The sequence below is a fragment of the Balearica regulorum genome, chromosome 3 (genome assembly GCF_011004875.1).
Source record: "Balearica regulorum gibbericeps isolate bBalReg1 chromosome 3, bBalReg1.pri, whole genome shotgun sequence".
NCBI lineage: Eukaryota > Metazoa > Chordata > Aves > Gruiformes > Gruidae > Balearica > Balearica regulorum.
This window is the reverse complement of record NC_046186.1, coordinates 33,089,345-33,104,736: the sequence shown is the minus strand read 5'-3', so window position 1 is coordinate 33,104,736 and position 15,392 is coordinate 33,089,345. Positions and strand designations below refer to the sequence as shown.

Below are 15,392 nucleotides of genomic sequence, written 5' to 3'. Positions count from 1 at the left end.
GGGTTTGCCCAGCCCAGAGCCAAGGAATGGGGGATGGGAGCTGAAAGTACCGGGAGAGAGGAGGAATTTGGGATTGGATGCAGCAGAGAGGATGCACAACAGAGGGCTCTGACCTTTAGTGATACGCTTTAGTGTATATTTCTTACTGCTCACAGGAAACTAAGCTGACTGGCTTCCCACAGAACTTGTTCCTGATGTGTGCCACCTGCGCTGCACTGCGGTGCGTTCTGCTCATGTACCAAGCAAACATAACCCCCATGTGCCAATTGGTGTCAACAAATTACCAAGGCGTCAGTGGCCAGTCTCCAGCACACTGAGTCCTTCCTCCTTCCCAGAATCCGCAGTAAATCCAGGCATCTTGTCCCTGAGTCTAGCAAAGCAGCGTATTCATGCTAAAACTGGCTCTGGTAAGGCAACTTCCTTGGGGACAGCCTAACTTTAGGAGGAAAGAGGAAAAAAAAAAAAAAAAAAAAAAAAAAAAAAAAGGCCAACACCACAGGCTTAGGAAAAGTTTGTTGTATGTCCAGGAACAGTATGACATCCAGACCACTTCTGAAGCTTTATGAATATGTGTCTGGCCGTTGAAGTACAGCAGGTGGAAAGGATTCTGTGGACTACAAACTGGAATTTGGGCTGCTATTCCCAAATTAGGTGGTATGAGAATTTCCTACAGACCAGGCAGCCCAAAACGTTAGAGGCGTTTCTTGCCAAATTTTCCCATCCCCACTCATCATCTCCTTCCATACCTTACCTTTCTCTCCCAGCAATCAGTAGATGATGAAGTAAGCTCCATGCATTAATTTTCTCCCAGAGACCAGGAGCAATTGTTCTTCCCTCTGGTCAGGGAAAACAAACCAATGTCACGTTTTCCAGTGCCACTGTCATCTGAAGTAATGCCAGCACCATCATTAACGCTGCTCTGCCATCAGTCCCCCATTTCAACACAATCTGAAAGGACGTAACCCTTTTTTGTTCCCATAAACTGAAAGAAAAAACACATGCACTGCTGTGACAGGGAAAATCCAGGGATCATGTCAAAGCAGAGATAGAAAAGCACAAAAAAGAGATAAGAATTGAAACTTTTATTATGGTATAAAATAAATGAGCAAGTTTTCCATTTTCTTCTGATGACCAGACTTGAAAGGTGCACAGCACTGTAGGTCAGGGTCATTCTTAGTGAGGGACAAGCGCTGGCCTCCACATGCTGCCAGTTCAAGGGCTCAAAACATTTCAGGGTAAAGGAGGGACCTGCTGAGGGACTTCCTTGGTCAGCTGGGGTTTTTCTGAACTGCAGGAGTCCCTGCCAGAGCAGGGCTGCAGGACTTGCTGCACCAAGGAAAAGGTCAGGAGAAAAGGTCAGTTAGATGTTACAGTGGCCTGGCCATTCAGGAATGGACAGAAGGACTCCAGAGAGAGAGACCTGTTTGCTGGGATCGAGGGTCCAGCCCCTGCAGCAGAGTAACCCAGGCCAGGTGCTGGTTTGCATAGGGAAGCCTCCTCCTGCCTCCTCTCCCTCCACGCCTGCAGCCAGCATCTGCTGGCAAAGGTTACCCGTGCGCTGCTGCAAGCGCACGTAGACCTCTGCACTGCGCACACAGGGCACGCAGCAGAGGTGCTCCCACAACGCTCCATGGTGAGCGGTTGTGACCCCTGCCCGGGTATCCACCGGTCCCTGCTGGGGTGCCTCTCTGCCCCGGCACAATTAAGCTGGTACTGGTGGCAACAATCAAAACATTCTTTTTCTTTTCAGCCTCCAAGTATATGAGGCTGTGGGCCAGAAAACAGATAAAATGAGGCATTTTAAGATACAAGTAACACAATATGGTAGATTTAGATTAGATATTAGGAAGAAATTCTTTACTGTGAGGGTGGTGAGACACTGGAACAAGTTGCTCAGAGAAGCTGTGGATGTCCCCTCCCTGGAAGTGTTTAAGACCAGGTTGGATGAGGCTTTGGGCAACGTGGTCTAGTGGAGGGTGTCCCTGCCCATGGCAGGGGGGTTGGAACTAGATGGTCCTTAATGTCCCTTTTAACCCAAACCATTCTGTTCTATGACCCTGAGCTACCTGTAGAGTTGGCTCTGCTTTGAGCACGTGGGTAGGAACTCAGATAGGTATAGTGACACAGCATGCTACTGTAATGCTTCAGATATCTCATTTACCCCCACGATTTTCAATAATATGGGGAAATGAAATACTTTTTCTTCCCTTGCACCCCTGTGCTGTTGTGCTTTCTGGCTTCCTGCAGAACACCACAATCACCGTGCAAATCCGGCATACCACATTCCATTTTTTCCAGAGAGTTTGCAGAGCACAGCAGGCTTCTGTGATACAGCCGGTATTATCCACACTTTACCACAAATGGTTTTACAGGAAGGACCATCTGGTCGTCAGCTGCCCAAAAGCGCATTTGCCTGCCCTCCTGCACCTGTTCAGTGTATAATTCAGCCTCTCCCTGCCAGGTGCTCTCCCATCAGAGGTCTTCCTGAGCGAGGGGATGAGAGGACGCAGCACATCTCCCCAGACAGCAGCAGGTACAGACACCTCTCTGAGATCTCTGCTCTTAAGGAGGAAAAAATCTCCCCTTACCTTCAAAATGGAGGTGACATATAGGACCAGAAGGTAACTGCCTGGCTCAGAGATCGACCTCCTGCTATTATGAGCAACTGCCTTGGTGCTCAAATGAGGAGGTCAGTTCCACTGTCTGAGCTTACATCACAGATGGCACGCATACACATCACTGATGATGTCACTACGTTCTGGGAAGCCCATTTACTCAAAACTGTGTGCCATTTAAGAGATGGTTTTGCCCACAGTCGTTCACAGGTGAGCCAACAATGTACCTGCCAGTCAGATCTGTAATACCTTGGCACTGGGGTTCTCTGTGCAGACTAAGCCATTGATCTGTAAAAATCACCTCAGTGACTTGTTCTGGGACTGCCCCAGAACACTCGCATGTCCATACTGGACAGACTAGACCACAGCTGAGTGCTCTGAAAAAAGTGCAGTAATGTAACAGCTAAGGCTCTTTCAACAATGCCCAGTGAAAGCAGACCTTAAAATGAGTTTGGGAGCCTGGTGCTACTTGTTAGAGACATCTCTTTCTCCCTTTTTGCATCATTGCCTTCCCACAGGAGCTACATGTTAACAGAGTAACGAACCTGAATTTGAGAGTCAGGTGCAACTAGAGGAGTTCCAGTCCATGGGGCTTATCTTTTTTATTTGACTGTCAACAAGATCTTCACATACAAAATATAAATTCTCAACAGATTTCCTCCAGAGAAAGGAGGGAGAAACATCTCCAATTTGTGATTAATTTTGTTATCCTGTTGCTACTCTGAAGGAACTAAGGGTACCTATCCAAAAATGGCTTCAAGGATGGCAAAAATTAAAAAGCAGGATTAAGTAACGTGCAATTTAATGATAAAAGAGCTATAGCTGTCATTACCAGGCAGAAAAAATGTCATCACCATATACAAGGAGGACGAAGCAATCTCCCAGACCAGTTAGCTGTCATTATAATGCAGCCTTACCTCAAGAAAAGCATCTGGAAAAAAAAACTGTCTAAAGATCACACACACATACTCTAGAACTTGCAAGTGAAAGCCCTGGTTGAAAAAATAGGCTAAAAGCAGGATGTTCCTTGAGTTAAGCAACGTATGTTTGTCTGTCTTCTAGGAGATGGTGAGATTTTCCCCAGCTTTCAAATGGAAACTGGAAACACACCATCCTTTGTTCTTTAACCTCTCACGAGGAAGTCACACGGTCTAAGGGTTTGCTCAGCAAATATATTAATTTTTTTCTAGTCACAGAGTTTTATTTTTATATTGCCTCCCTCTCTTTCAGCAGCACATTGGATGAAGACAGCATAGCTATTAGTTTGACGCACTTCACCCTCTCCTTGTTAGGGAAAAAACCCCCACAAATTCCTAGGTCTGAGATACTTGCTGTCAGCCTGGCATAAATATCTCCAGCGTTACCTTCTTGGCTATATGATGCTTTAGGCATTTGTTTGGGAGGTGGATAGGCAGAAGGAATTTAAAGTCTTGGCTTCATCCCTGCATTTTAAGGGAAGCAAACTCCCATTTACAGGGTGCCTAAGCGCTGGCCCTGCACGTCCCCTTCCCTGCCAGCGGCATTTGGGCAGCAAAAGCTCTGCAGGTCCTGCTGCCTCATTCCAATCCTCTGAGAAGGCAGCGAGTAGCTTACACCTCATCTTCACGGACACCCTGCCTTCTCTGCTATCACCACCACAACGCTGACATCTGATGGTATCTCACGACAGCTATTCAGGCAGCCTTTAAAGTTAATGGAGAGGACACACTTAAAACTTCCTCCCATTCACCATCTGTAATGAAGAATTCATCTCCCTGTACTAAGACGATGACTTTTTAGAGGTGGCTCCCGCCATTGCAACTAATTAGGAAGCAAGCACAGATGGCTAGATAAGTCACTTAATTTTAAAGCAGCTGATGAGGAGAGAGTCCCAGTGTAAGTAATAGTTCAATATCTGGCTTCCAGGACTAACCTGACCCAGCAGTTCATTTTGTAGCTCACCTCATTTTGTCAGAAACTAACATTTCAAAATTACAACTGTGTATTGATGGCCAGGTATGTCAGCTTTATTATAAATTAATTTGTTAAGTAAGGACCTTAAAAAGCTTCTTTGAACATTTTCATCCTAAAAATGGCAACATTAAAATAGTGACTTTTTACAGGCCCGAGACTACAGCTGACTGGGTGATTTAATGCCTGGAAAATGCATGTCAAACTCCTACTGCTGTAAGCTTCAATTGTCACTTTTCAGGTTCTTCAAGGGAAAAAAAAATAACAACCCCGTTCTCACAAGTAGAAAACTGCAGAGAGATGCTGAATATTTCTGAAGAAAATACATATGGTCAAAGTTAATCATCAGCTTGTTTCCAAAGGATGGGAGGCCCATATATGCACTGCCCCATGACTTTAGAAGCCTTGTCAGGCTTCTACTCTGACAAGGTGTCAAGGAGAGAAGAGTTTCCAAGGTAATAAAGTTCTTGTAAGCTCTGTGAAAATCAATGGCTAAGAAAGAGGTCCAAATAATACACCCAGGGGGCAGGGGTGGGCAGAAAAATGCTGTCTCTTGCCCACTGGACATACTGTCTAGTCAACAAGGGAACACAGAAAAAGACACTGGATGTACAGGAGGTGCAAGGCATTCATGGGAAACGGGACTTCATTAGTTCCACTCTTCACAGCACTTGTTTTAAATACAGCTCTTTTCTCAGGATTTGCCAAAACCTAATATTATAATTGTGATTCGATTTCTACTGTGCCACTCTCAGCAACAAAAGTCCTTGGGAAGATGACACATGACTACCCTCCCTACCACCAGTTCCCAAGAGGCAACAGGGAGCACAGCCATACTGGCACCAGCACACGGACTGCGCATCTCAGCTGGTCTGGCACGAAGCACCTACCACCCACTAAGCAACGGCATTTTCATACTGCACGTTATAAAAGCAGGAAAGCAACCACACATTTTTATGTTTTTAATCACCATCAGCACACAGAAACACATCTCAAATCATTTCCTTATGCTTTGATATGCTTGATGCTATGTTACTGACTGATGAAGAATCAGAAAAAACACAGAACTTCCAAATCCTCTTCTCTTCTAAATGAATACACAGTTTTGCTATTTTCCTGACACTTCCTTTTTAAATAACAATACCAAAATAAGTGTCATAAAAAGACATGCAACATCTCTGTCACTACAGATTGCTGCAATTCGTGATCATTTATTGCAGTCAACTGAAAAATAGTAAAGTTCTGTAACAACATTCTATGGTCCTTTACAAACATCTGCTGCCATAAAGGGTAACTTTACTCTGATTCAACTATATTATAAACCTTGCATTTTAACTTAGTAAAATCAGCACTGCAATACATACTTTCCAAGCAAGTCAATATATAGTAAACATATTCTTTAACTGTAGAGCACAACTTCATATATTTTGTAATAATTACAGACCAATTCTTCAAATAAAGGCTTCATAATTTTAATAATGTACCAAATGTACCCTATGCAAACTAGCAGAAAGAAGAAAGAAAACCTACTGCAGAAATGCAACATGCAGCTTTTTTAGTAAAGAAAACAAAACGGAGGAGGGAGCATCCTCCAGTACTACAAGAATTTGCTTACACAGGCAAAATTTTCCTTTGTCTCCCAGAAATTTAACAACAGAAAATGGATACAACTCCTGCTGCTTTACACAGTTATACTAACAAAAAGAGCTACAGCAACAGAATCAATTGGTATTTATGATAAAAACATACTTGTGGCTAACCTAGTGGCTAATGCCACAAGTCATCACTTTCCCCTAATGCTGTATCCCAGTGAATTGCTAATATTAATCATCTGGAAAAGCAGGAAGACAGTGCTGGAATAGTGCTGAAGTGCTTCTTTCCTAACTGCAGACGCTGCAAGAAAACAAACCAGAAATGATTGTTTATACCCTACAATCTCATTGTATCGGTTGTAGCATTCAAACCATGACTGGTTTTGACATACACCACAAGTGATTTTGCAGCACCACAGGACGTCATTTTGGACTTAGTTATTACCGGAGCCTGGGACTCCTTGTTCTGGTAAAGGCCAGATTGCCAGATCACACCAACAGGCCCCTTCGCATTCGCTCTCTGGCCGTTACGCGTTATTTTGCCCAAATGTTCGGTTTCTTACTGATGCGCTCCCTCACCAAATTAAGCAAATACGTGGTGGTTACTGGCACTACCCTGGGAGGTGGCAAAGAGGGCCTGAAGCTCCCCAAGACTGAGGCAGTATCATCAGGAGTGCCAAGAAGCGGAACTAGGTAAACATTCACAGAGCGTGTGCTGGGAAGGGTAAAACCTGGTAAGAGAAGATAACGAACTCATGCAACAAGCCATGGATAAGGAGATAATTTATAATTCAAAAATAAAGTAACTGCAGTAGCGTTACTGCCTCTTCGCTAATTAAGATGTTAAGCCTATTAATAACGATGCAGAAAAGGCAGAAGTTTCCAATTAAAATTTCTGCTTCCTATTTGAAAAGGTGGTGTATTGTGTGATGAAGTATTTTCCAATCCACTAGCAACTGAAGAGGCGAAGGATTACTAGAAATAAGTATTTTAATAAACAGCATATACTAAAGACAGCTGACCCAGCACAGGTAACTGAAAATTTCTGTAGATTTTGGCAAGACCTGTCACACTACTGAAGGGCAACCAGAATGAAGCAAGTATAAATCCAGACCAATTTTCCAATATCCAAACCACACTGCAGAATTTATAGCAGGTTAAAAATTCAAAATGTATTACCACTAGTTAACATCTTTTATGTCAAACGGGCTTTAGTAAACCTCATTTTACTCTTCAGGGAGGTATTTGGGTGATAAAGCTAACTGAACAGACCTGGTACTTTTGTAGGGCATCGTCGCAGCATGGTACTATGTCAATAAAATACACGCTGGGCATACAAACTGGCAGATTTCAGTGAGGAGATTCCCCACTGGCTACAAGTTGGGTGAGTTTTACGGAGATTGCAGATTTTTGATAGGACTTATGCACTTCAACACTCTAATAAAATCATGCAAAAGGCAAAGCTGGGCAAAGCTGTCCATTCTTACACAGAGCCAGAGTAATGCAAACGAACAGAAATCATGAAGTAAAGCTGGCTTTCATTCAGGCACAACTTGCTTTGGCACAGCAAAAGGCAAAAAAGTAGGAAAAAGAAATGTAGGCCATACAATGGGGGACTGTCCTGGTCTTTCAAAAAAATTTTTATTCCTTTTTAGTGCCCACTGTGGTGCTGTGGCAAAATCAGCTAATAGGAATTGTGAATATGTAAACTGGAGCATGTAGAGTAAAGAGAGGAGAGGCTGAAAAATCAGCAAAACACCAATGAAGAAAACATTCACAGTTGAAGACTACAGGAGATCCATTTGTTTAGGCTATGAAAAAGAACTTGCACAGAAATAAAGAGCCTATGTTCACACATTCTAACAATGACAGCTTATTCTTATTAATAAGTGCCCACACAAGTGGTAGATTTGCACTCTACTACAGTATTTACAAGTAGACAAATTCTTGAATGAAAAACTGAGTTCAGTATGACTGAAAGATACTTGGCACAATGCCAGGTAACTCAGTTTTAAGATCTGCACTATTAGATCACCTACTGTAATGAATCTCCTTTGACCATAAGGTATCAGAAGGTAATGTTATTTTTTCCCCAAGCAGCACTTAGCCAGTTTTCAAACAGGCACCTCCATTTATCAAGGAAAAGATAATCCAAATGGCATGCGATAAGCTAGGTTATAAAGAGCAGTATTCTAAAGCTGCATATAGACCACCCCTGCACTACTTGCAATCATGAGCTGACCCCCTTGGAATTTAGCTTCTATTTCTATGACACTGCTTAAAGCCTGAGATGAGCTAAACTGGAGTATCTGTCCCCTCTGCCCAGAGAGGAAATACACCCCAACCTGCCCCAACGGGGAAAGAGAATGGTTCTTGACGAAGGGGGCTTCTGCCAATGAACCACTGTGCTAAACACGAACACCAGCGAAGTATGGATCTCCTCAGAGTGGCTGTACTTTTGACGAACGGTATCTAGGTTCATAAACTACAAAGCTCTTTCAGCACTTTTAAGACGCTACATAAATGTTTAAATACATAAAGAAACGCAAGCCCTTACACATCTCAGTAAGACCCTGACTACCAATTTCACATCACCATACTTGCATTTATACTTGCGTAGTGTAAATAGCATTAAAGATCAGGTGCACGCTGAGCAAATAACAGCTCCAAAAACTGAGTTGCATCATGTTTATTTACATAATATCTCTCACAAAATGCAACACAAGCATGACAGAAACAAGAAGCTTCACAACAAATCCAGGTGAGATTTTTCTGTACATTGTATTTTTCAACAACTAGAAATATTAGCAATACAAATACATTTATACATTAAAAATCTATACAACGTCCTTTTCTCTCCCAATCTCCGAAACGTGTAGGTTCAGGGCCTCTAGGTCCACCCCTCTCTTTTGTAGCAGGATTGATTCCATCAGGGAATTCTAAAATGACAGGGAAAGCTCATTAAAATGCCTATAATGTTGACAAATATAAAAGATGTCACCATCTACAATGTTTGCCTCTTAGTTTCATTTTCAAACACAAAATCAATTCTCTTTTGTTTTTAAAGGCAACCTTGAGTTAAACATTTCCCAGAGTCACACAACACTAGTTTCAGAGTTTTGTGACTACAGTCAGGAATATATTATCCTATTCAGTTATGCAAATGAAAAAGCAACTCAATATCCAAAGGCACTAAAGCACCACAGTTTCTTGTGACCTCATAGCCAGAATTTGCGTCACTCAGGTATGCTGTACATGTTCACTGCATCTAAAACACCAGGTCACTTTCTGTGTTTGTTTAGGTCTCTAAGCACTCACATTTTAATTTTAGCTTTAATTTCAGGCAAGATTTTATAATTATTCTTGTATTTAAAACACCACATTTTCATGGCTGCTGGTATGTTTTTAAAAAAAAAGCATGTTGGTGTTTACGAACACCACACTAGATACCTCAGTCACAGGAGGTACTGTAAAATCCTAAATAGCTAAATTAGACTATTTACCTTCTAAAACTTAACCTAAGCTCACTAAGTCATTGTGATGCCCTTTCAGGAGAGGGAGACTCTTTTTAAGTGGGGTACAAGGGGGGCTTTCAAATCTCTCTGGTAAGTGATGTGCCATGCTCACACATTAGCAGTGCTTCTGCTATTCCCAGCACCCTGCTAGCTTATGCCACCTACCTGAACACCACAGAGCTTTCTGCACCTCAGTCAACATCCTTACGCTACTCAGTGCTCCCTTACTCAGGGCCCTCCCTTAAGCGTAGCAACTGAGGCCACCCATGCTGCACAATGGCCATCCCACTAGGGACTGCCAAGCCATCAAGTACTTTTTGACACAGCACCACCCTAGGCTGAGTGTTTTCTCATCCTGCACTAGACTGAAGGGCTCCCTGAAGCGCACTGTACCCCACACATCCCCCTGCCACGCAGATTCTCCAGAGCCTCCCACATATATGCTTAACTCAGGCCTCCCTCAGTCGTATCCCTAGGTCAGCCCTGGTGGGCAAGACAAGGAATGAGAAGCAGAGTTGAAAATGAGAAAAGACAACAACAGAAATCCTGGGGAGCAGAGAAAAAGAAGGACAGTGATGGACGGAGACTCATGTAGCTACAGGCAATACCGAATGACATACTGAGATGCCTGTTTAAAAAGTTATGCAGACCAGGATAGGAAATGTCAGTATTTGAGCACCTCTGGCAGTACAAGGAGTGCAAATGCAGCTAGTATTATTTTGTAGATACCATCCCAATATCCAAGTGTTACTGATGTGTTGACAGTGGATGCTGAAGCTCAGAAGATTTCTCCATGATAGCTACACAGCAGTGGGAATTCAAATGGCCAGCTTAAACTCTTACTTTTTTTCTAATAACCATGGAGGACAATGGGCACTCAGCATTCTAGCAAACCATTGCTGGTGTTACATGCAAAAAACATATGGGTACAACTAAATTTAAAGCCAAAAGAAACCTTGAGTCTTGCTCTAAACATAGAACACCTAAGCAAAAAGCGAAAGATAGTAATTATGCATTTGTTTTAAATGAAGCAGTAATGACATTTATTTTCTTGGGAATAAAAGGACAAGAATTAAATAGCTGCTTACACAGTAACTACAACTCTGAGTCAGTTCTCAAGTGAGTCACAATCCGAAATGGCTTGCAGCCATTTCGGTGATGATACTATAATTTTTCTGTCATTTTGTCATCTGGATATTATAGTGATCTATTGATATATTGAAAAAGCTTGTCCTCAAAATAGATAAACAGAGGTCATCACTATTGGTAAACAGCAGCAGAACATCACACTATGGTGAATACGATAAAAGCGTGACTAGCTCTTTTAGTTACGGAAGACAGTTAATTAAAAAGGAAGGAAAAGAAATTCTGTCTTCCTCCTGCATGATAAAAAAGTGTATGTTTCTAGTGACTTTAGCAGCGAGGTATCTGTGCCTCAATCTTGCTAGGTTCTCCACATGCGGCCCCACTGAGGTCACTGCAACACGACACAAACAGCAGTTTATTAGGTCTCCCTGGACCCCACTGAGTGGCTCAGTAAACTCAGTATCTGCTGTTGCTTTTCAACACACTACCTACAAGAATAAGACAAAGACCAACCACAAAATACAGCAGGAACCAGAAATCTTTTGTGGATTAAGAAATAGAACAGGCTTTTCGGGTAATAAAAGGTAACTGGTGCCCTCACGAGTTTACTGCCACCATTTACAGCTGTACTATAATAGACCAATACCAGCTGCGTTTCTCAGAATCACAGAGCGGTTTATGGTGGAAGGCACCTTTGGCAGACATCTGGCCCCAACTCTGGTCAAAGCAAGGCTGATGTTAGGTCAGGACATCCAGGCAAATTTAAGTATCTCCAAGAGGAGAGGGATCACAGGTTCTCTGGGTGACGTTACAATGTCTGATCATCCTTGTTTTGAAGACTTTTGTCCTCATACATCATTTGCTCCAACTTGTGCCCACTGCCCTGCCTCTTTTTTTCAGCACCATTAAGCCTAGAAAGTGATTCATTCTGAAGAGTCCTGAATGCCTACCCCTCTTCTTACACTGACATCAGCACTGCATGCATCTCAGGGTCTTGCCTTTAGAACACGGCTTTCAATTTTGTAAAACATGACTTACTTTCCAGGGGCTCCCTCTCTATACTGGACTCCTCTGGTTCATCAAATCGACCTACTGGTAACTTCGGTTTCTTAAGTGACTGCTTAGCAGGTTCAGATCTTCCTCCTGTCTTAGAGCTGGTGCTCCTCAGAGAGCTGCAAAGCAGTGACGACTCTATCAAACAAACGGACACGTGTAGCATAAAGGTCAGAGTTTAACACCAAGTAGCTCTATGACTGTTCAGAGCACCTCTGAAAAACCCTCACTTCAGAAACTAGGGAGTGAAGGACAGGAAAACAGACTCCAAATATTAGTTTAACATTCAACTCACGAACACCTAAGAAATCAGCACAGATAATTATTTTTGGCCCTAGAAACATATGCAGACAAAACTGTGTTAGTTGTATAACTCAGTTCACACAAACGGTATATTTTAAACTGCTTAAGCCTATCTTTACTGTTATCTTCTTGTATTTTAGACTCTAAATAGTAATTATGCTAGCATAGAGGAGTACATTCTGTTTTCCTGGAGAAGTCCTAACCTCCCGCAAGAAGCTTGTCGATTTCCAGGTCTTGGCTCATTTCCAACAGCTTTTGAGTCAGAAAAAGCTTCTGCTTTCCCAAAGGAAAGTTTTAAAATATAAAATGTTGTTCCCTTAGTAACAGGTTTTCCAGAATGTTGGTAGAGAATAGTTGGGTTTCCCTTAGGATGGTAAAATCATTCAGCTGGTAGTCAAAAACAGGACAAACTTTGAGCACATTTAAGTTCAATTATATAACTGCATGCAAATGTTTTAATTAAAAGCATAAACTTATTTCCTTTAAAGTCCTACTAACATTTTTTAACATAAATGTAGGAAAGCCTATTAATATCCATACCTAACGCTTTTCCAAGTGGTATAAAAATGGAGGTGCGCAGACATCATAGGTCATAAATAATTCAAGAGTCATACACAAATCAAAACTTACTTATGAAGATCTCTCAAAATAACTGCTATTTCTGCATTTGGTTAAAAAAGCCAAATGTCCACTGTAAGCATAAACCACCCTCTACAAATATTTTAGCTATGGACACATGCCTAAAGCAGCTCTAACTTTTCTTAAGAAAGAAGATTCAAACAAAATTCCTCCCTGTACCACACCGGGTGCAAAGCACTTGAAAGAACTATTATTCTACGTTGCTAAACAGATCACCTCAGGAAACCTCAAGCAATGTGGCTTTGACTCACATATATACACACCAACCAACAATCCACCTGTATTCCCTGAATCAGCATATTCATTCATCTTAAAATACCACAAACTTAACATTACACCCTACAGTCACACAAACTGTATTATGCCTGCCAACCATTGCCAGTGCCCCAAAGGAATAAATTTTTTTTTTTTTGCTTTAAGCATGACATAATGGACTATCAACAATGAAGAATCTAATCCTTTTGCGTACATTGGATCTTTCTACTCCTGCCAAGCATCTCGTCATTCTTCAGCAAGCTGAAAGTGAAGATAGCTAGAAAATTAAATTAAAGCTGATATTCTAGTCCAAGTTCAAATAAAAGTCAGATTAAGGTACTGATACAAAATTGATTTTCTCAGTCAGCAGAGGAAAAGCAAAATCCATTTTCCTATTTGCAATACTTGATACTGTCAACCAAAATACATTCTTCTTGACACAGAGGTGACAAAGTTCAACATTAAGTACCTCTGAAAAAGATTATCAGTAAACCACATTTTACAAGCTGATCTTTGACTCCCTCATCCTTTATGGGCAGCCAGAAAGCCGTCCAATTTATTAATTCTATAGCTGAATTTGAAAATAAGTTGACAATCCCAAGTCTTTAAAGCTGCTGCACAGCCAACACCCGCAATATCCAGTCTTTTGAAGTGGTCCACAAGATACGAGTTATTGTAACAAAGCCATTCACCCAGTGGGAGCTGGCACTCATCAGGAGACTCAGGAGATAGGAGCATCAGCCAAATCTTGCCATGACCCTAACAGTCAAATAGAGCCTAGGAGAGCTCACAAACATCTAACATTTTTTCCAGCTCTTCTATTAACATATACTGTACTGGTCTGGTTCAGGAATATTGTATCAAAAGCATCACAGAAATCTCAACTTTTGACATAGAAGGAAGCGGCCTGACCTGCAGCCCTACAGAACAGACTAAGATGACTGTGCATGTGGGACAGGCACCGTTACGCAGGCTGCTTTATTTGTCCTCCAGCTCCATGAACAAATCACCTTAACTTCCTCACATAAAGCGCACAGACCAGTAACTTCCAAGGACACAGTAAGTTCTCTCCAGCTACTCTACAAATATCAAACCATAGGTTAATATTTTACTACCATGTAAAATTTCGCAACGATGGGGAAAGAAAACCTCTGGAACCAGGCCTGATAATAGACTTGCAATATAGGGGAGAGTATTAATATCTAGAGGGGAAAAAGAAGGCAGGAAGCCTGTAGAGAAATAAGGGGAACAAAAGCTGCGGCACCCCACCACCCCTAACAGATGCCGTGGGCTGAAGAGGCGGGTGGGCACTGCGGGTCGCCCACAGCCCCATCACCCGCCGCCATCTTAGGCACCCTTCAACAACCCCAGCGCCGACAGTCCCAGCCGATCACCGCCCCTCTCTCCCTCGCTCGTTAACTCTCCTGCGTGAAGAAGGGGAGGAGAGGTTGGAGAAACCCCTCAGCGGCAAAGCCAGCCCCTTCCCGCCCTCCGCCCGCCTCTTACTCGCTGCCCTCGGCGTGCCGCGTAGCAGCCGCAGAGCCATAGCCGCGCCGAGCCAGGACACATGTGGGGGACTGCGACGCGCATGCGCAAAGAGGGCGGGCGAACGGAGGCGGCTGCTCGCGCTCGCGCGGCGTCCGTTGGAGCCTGAACGGGAGCGGCGGGAAAGGCGGTTCCAGTCAGGGAGGCGGCTTCGGACAGCGCAGCTTCCCCCGGCTTTAAGAACAACCCCGTTCCCCCGCACCCCTGTCGAGGGTAGCAGAAGATTATTCAAATATGATTAATTTAATAAGCTTGATCTCTCTCTGCCCTACACCGCCGCTGATGTCTTTTCTGCACTCGAGCAGGCGTTATTCATTTTCCCAGGAAGAAAGCAGAAAGAAAGTGGGCTGAACCAGAGGACTTCAGACCAAATCTTTTCCGTTTCTCAGTTTAGCCAGTGAAGGTGCTTTGAACACTGTACTCTCAGTATAAACCTAACCCTGGGCTGCAGATCCAGTTAATAAGCTCCAGTTAATGCTTTTGAATATGGCAGCATTTGCTTGTTGTCACTGTTCAAAACATCTGCAGCTAACCTTGTTCTTCCATAAAGCAATTAAAAAAACCCACTCTATCCACAGATACTAAACTACAGAAAAAAATTTCACTCAGCTGTTCTTAGAGATCGGAGTCTAAAATAGCATTTTGTGTTCGCATCTAAAGAGTTTAAGAAAGTAAATCTCCTTAGTAAATTAGCAGCAGCAACAGTCCGTTGAGTTTATTACACTACATCTGGCAATGCCTACACACTGGAAGTGATTAAATTTAACTGACTTCCTTATGTGTGACATTTTCTCAATCAGCTTTTCAGAACATGGTTAATTAGACATTAGAGACCAAAA

The 15,392-nt window shown here is 42.7% G+C and overlaps 1 protein-coding gene across 1 annotated transcript; it reads right to left on the bottom strand.

Moving 5' to 3' along the window:
• Positions 1 to 8,831: 8,831 nt before the first annotated feature.
• SDHAF4 (succinate dehydrogenase complex assembly factor 4) lies at positions 8,832 to 14,677 on the bottom strand. Its single transcript, XM_075747433.1, has 3 exons — positions 14,515 to 14,677; positions 11,797 to 11,949; positions 8,832 to 9,096 (listed from the first exon to the last, which is right to left on the bottom strand). Exons 1-3 carry the CDS (start codon positions 14,552 to 14,554, stop codon positions 8,987 to 8,989), a joined length of 303 nt encoding a protein of 100 aa, XP_075603548.1. The 5' UTR covers positions 14,555 to 14,677; the 3' UTR covers positions 8,832 to 8,986.
• Between the last annotated feature and the right edge of the window lie 715 nt (positions 14,678 to 15,392).

What these genes read in the sequence shown, in the direction of transcription:
- SDHAF4 (XM_075747433.1), bottom strand. Translation starts at nt 14,554, where the DNA reads ATGGCTCTGCGGCTGCTACGCGGCACGCCGAGGGCAGCGA. An exon ending in CGGCACGCCGAGGGCAGCGA is followed by an intron (nt 11,950 to 14,514) that starts GTAAGAGGCGGG and finishes TTTGTTTGATAG; the next exon opens with AGTCGTCACTGCTTTGCAGC. An exon ending in AGAGAGGGAGCCCCTGGAAA is followed by an intron (nt 9,097 to 11,796) that starts GTAAGTCATGTT and finishes CTGTCATTTTAG; the next exon opens with AATTCCCTGATGGAATCAAT.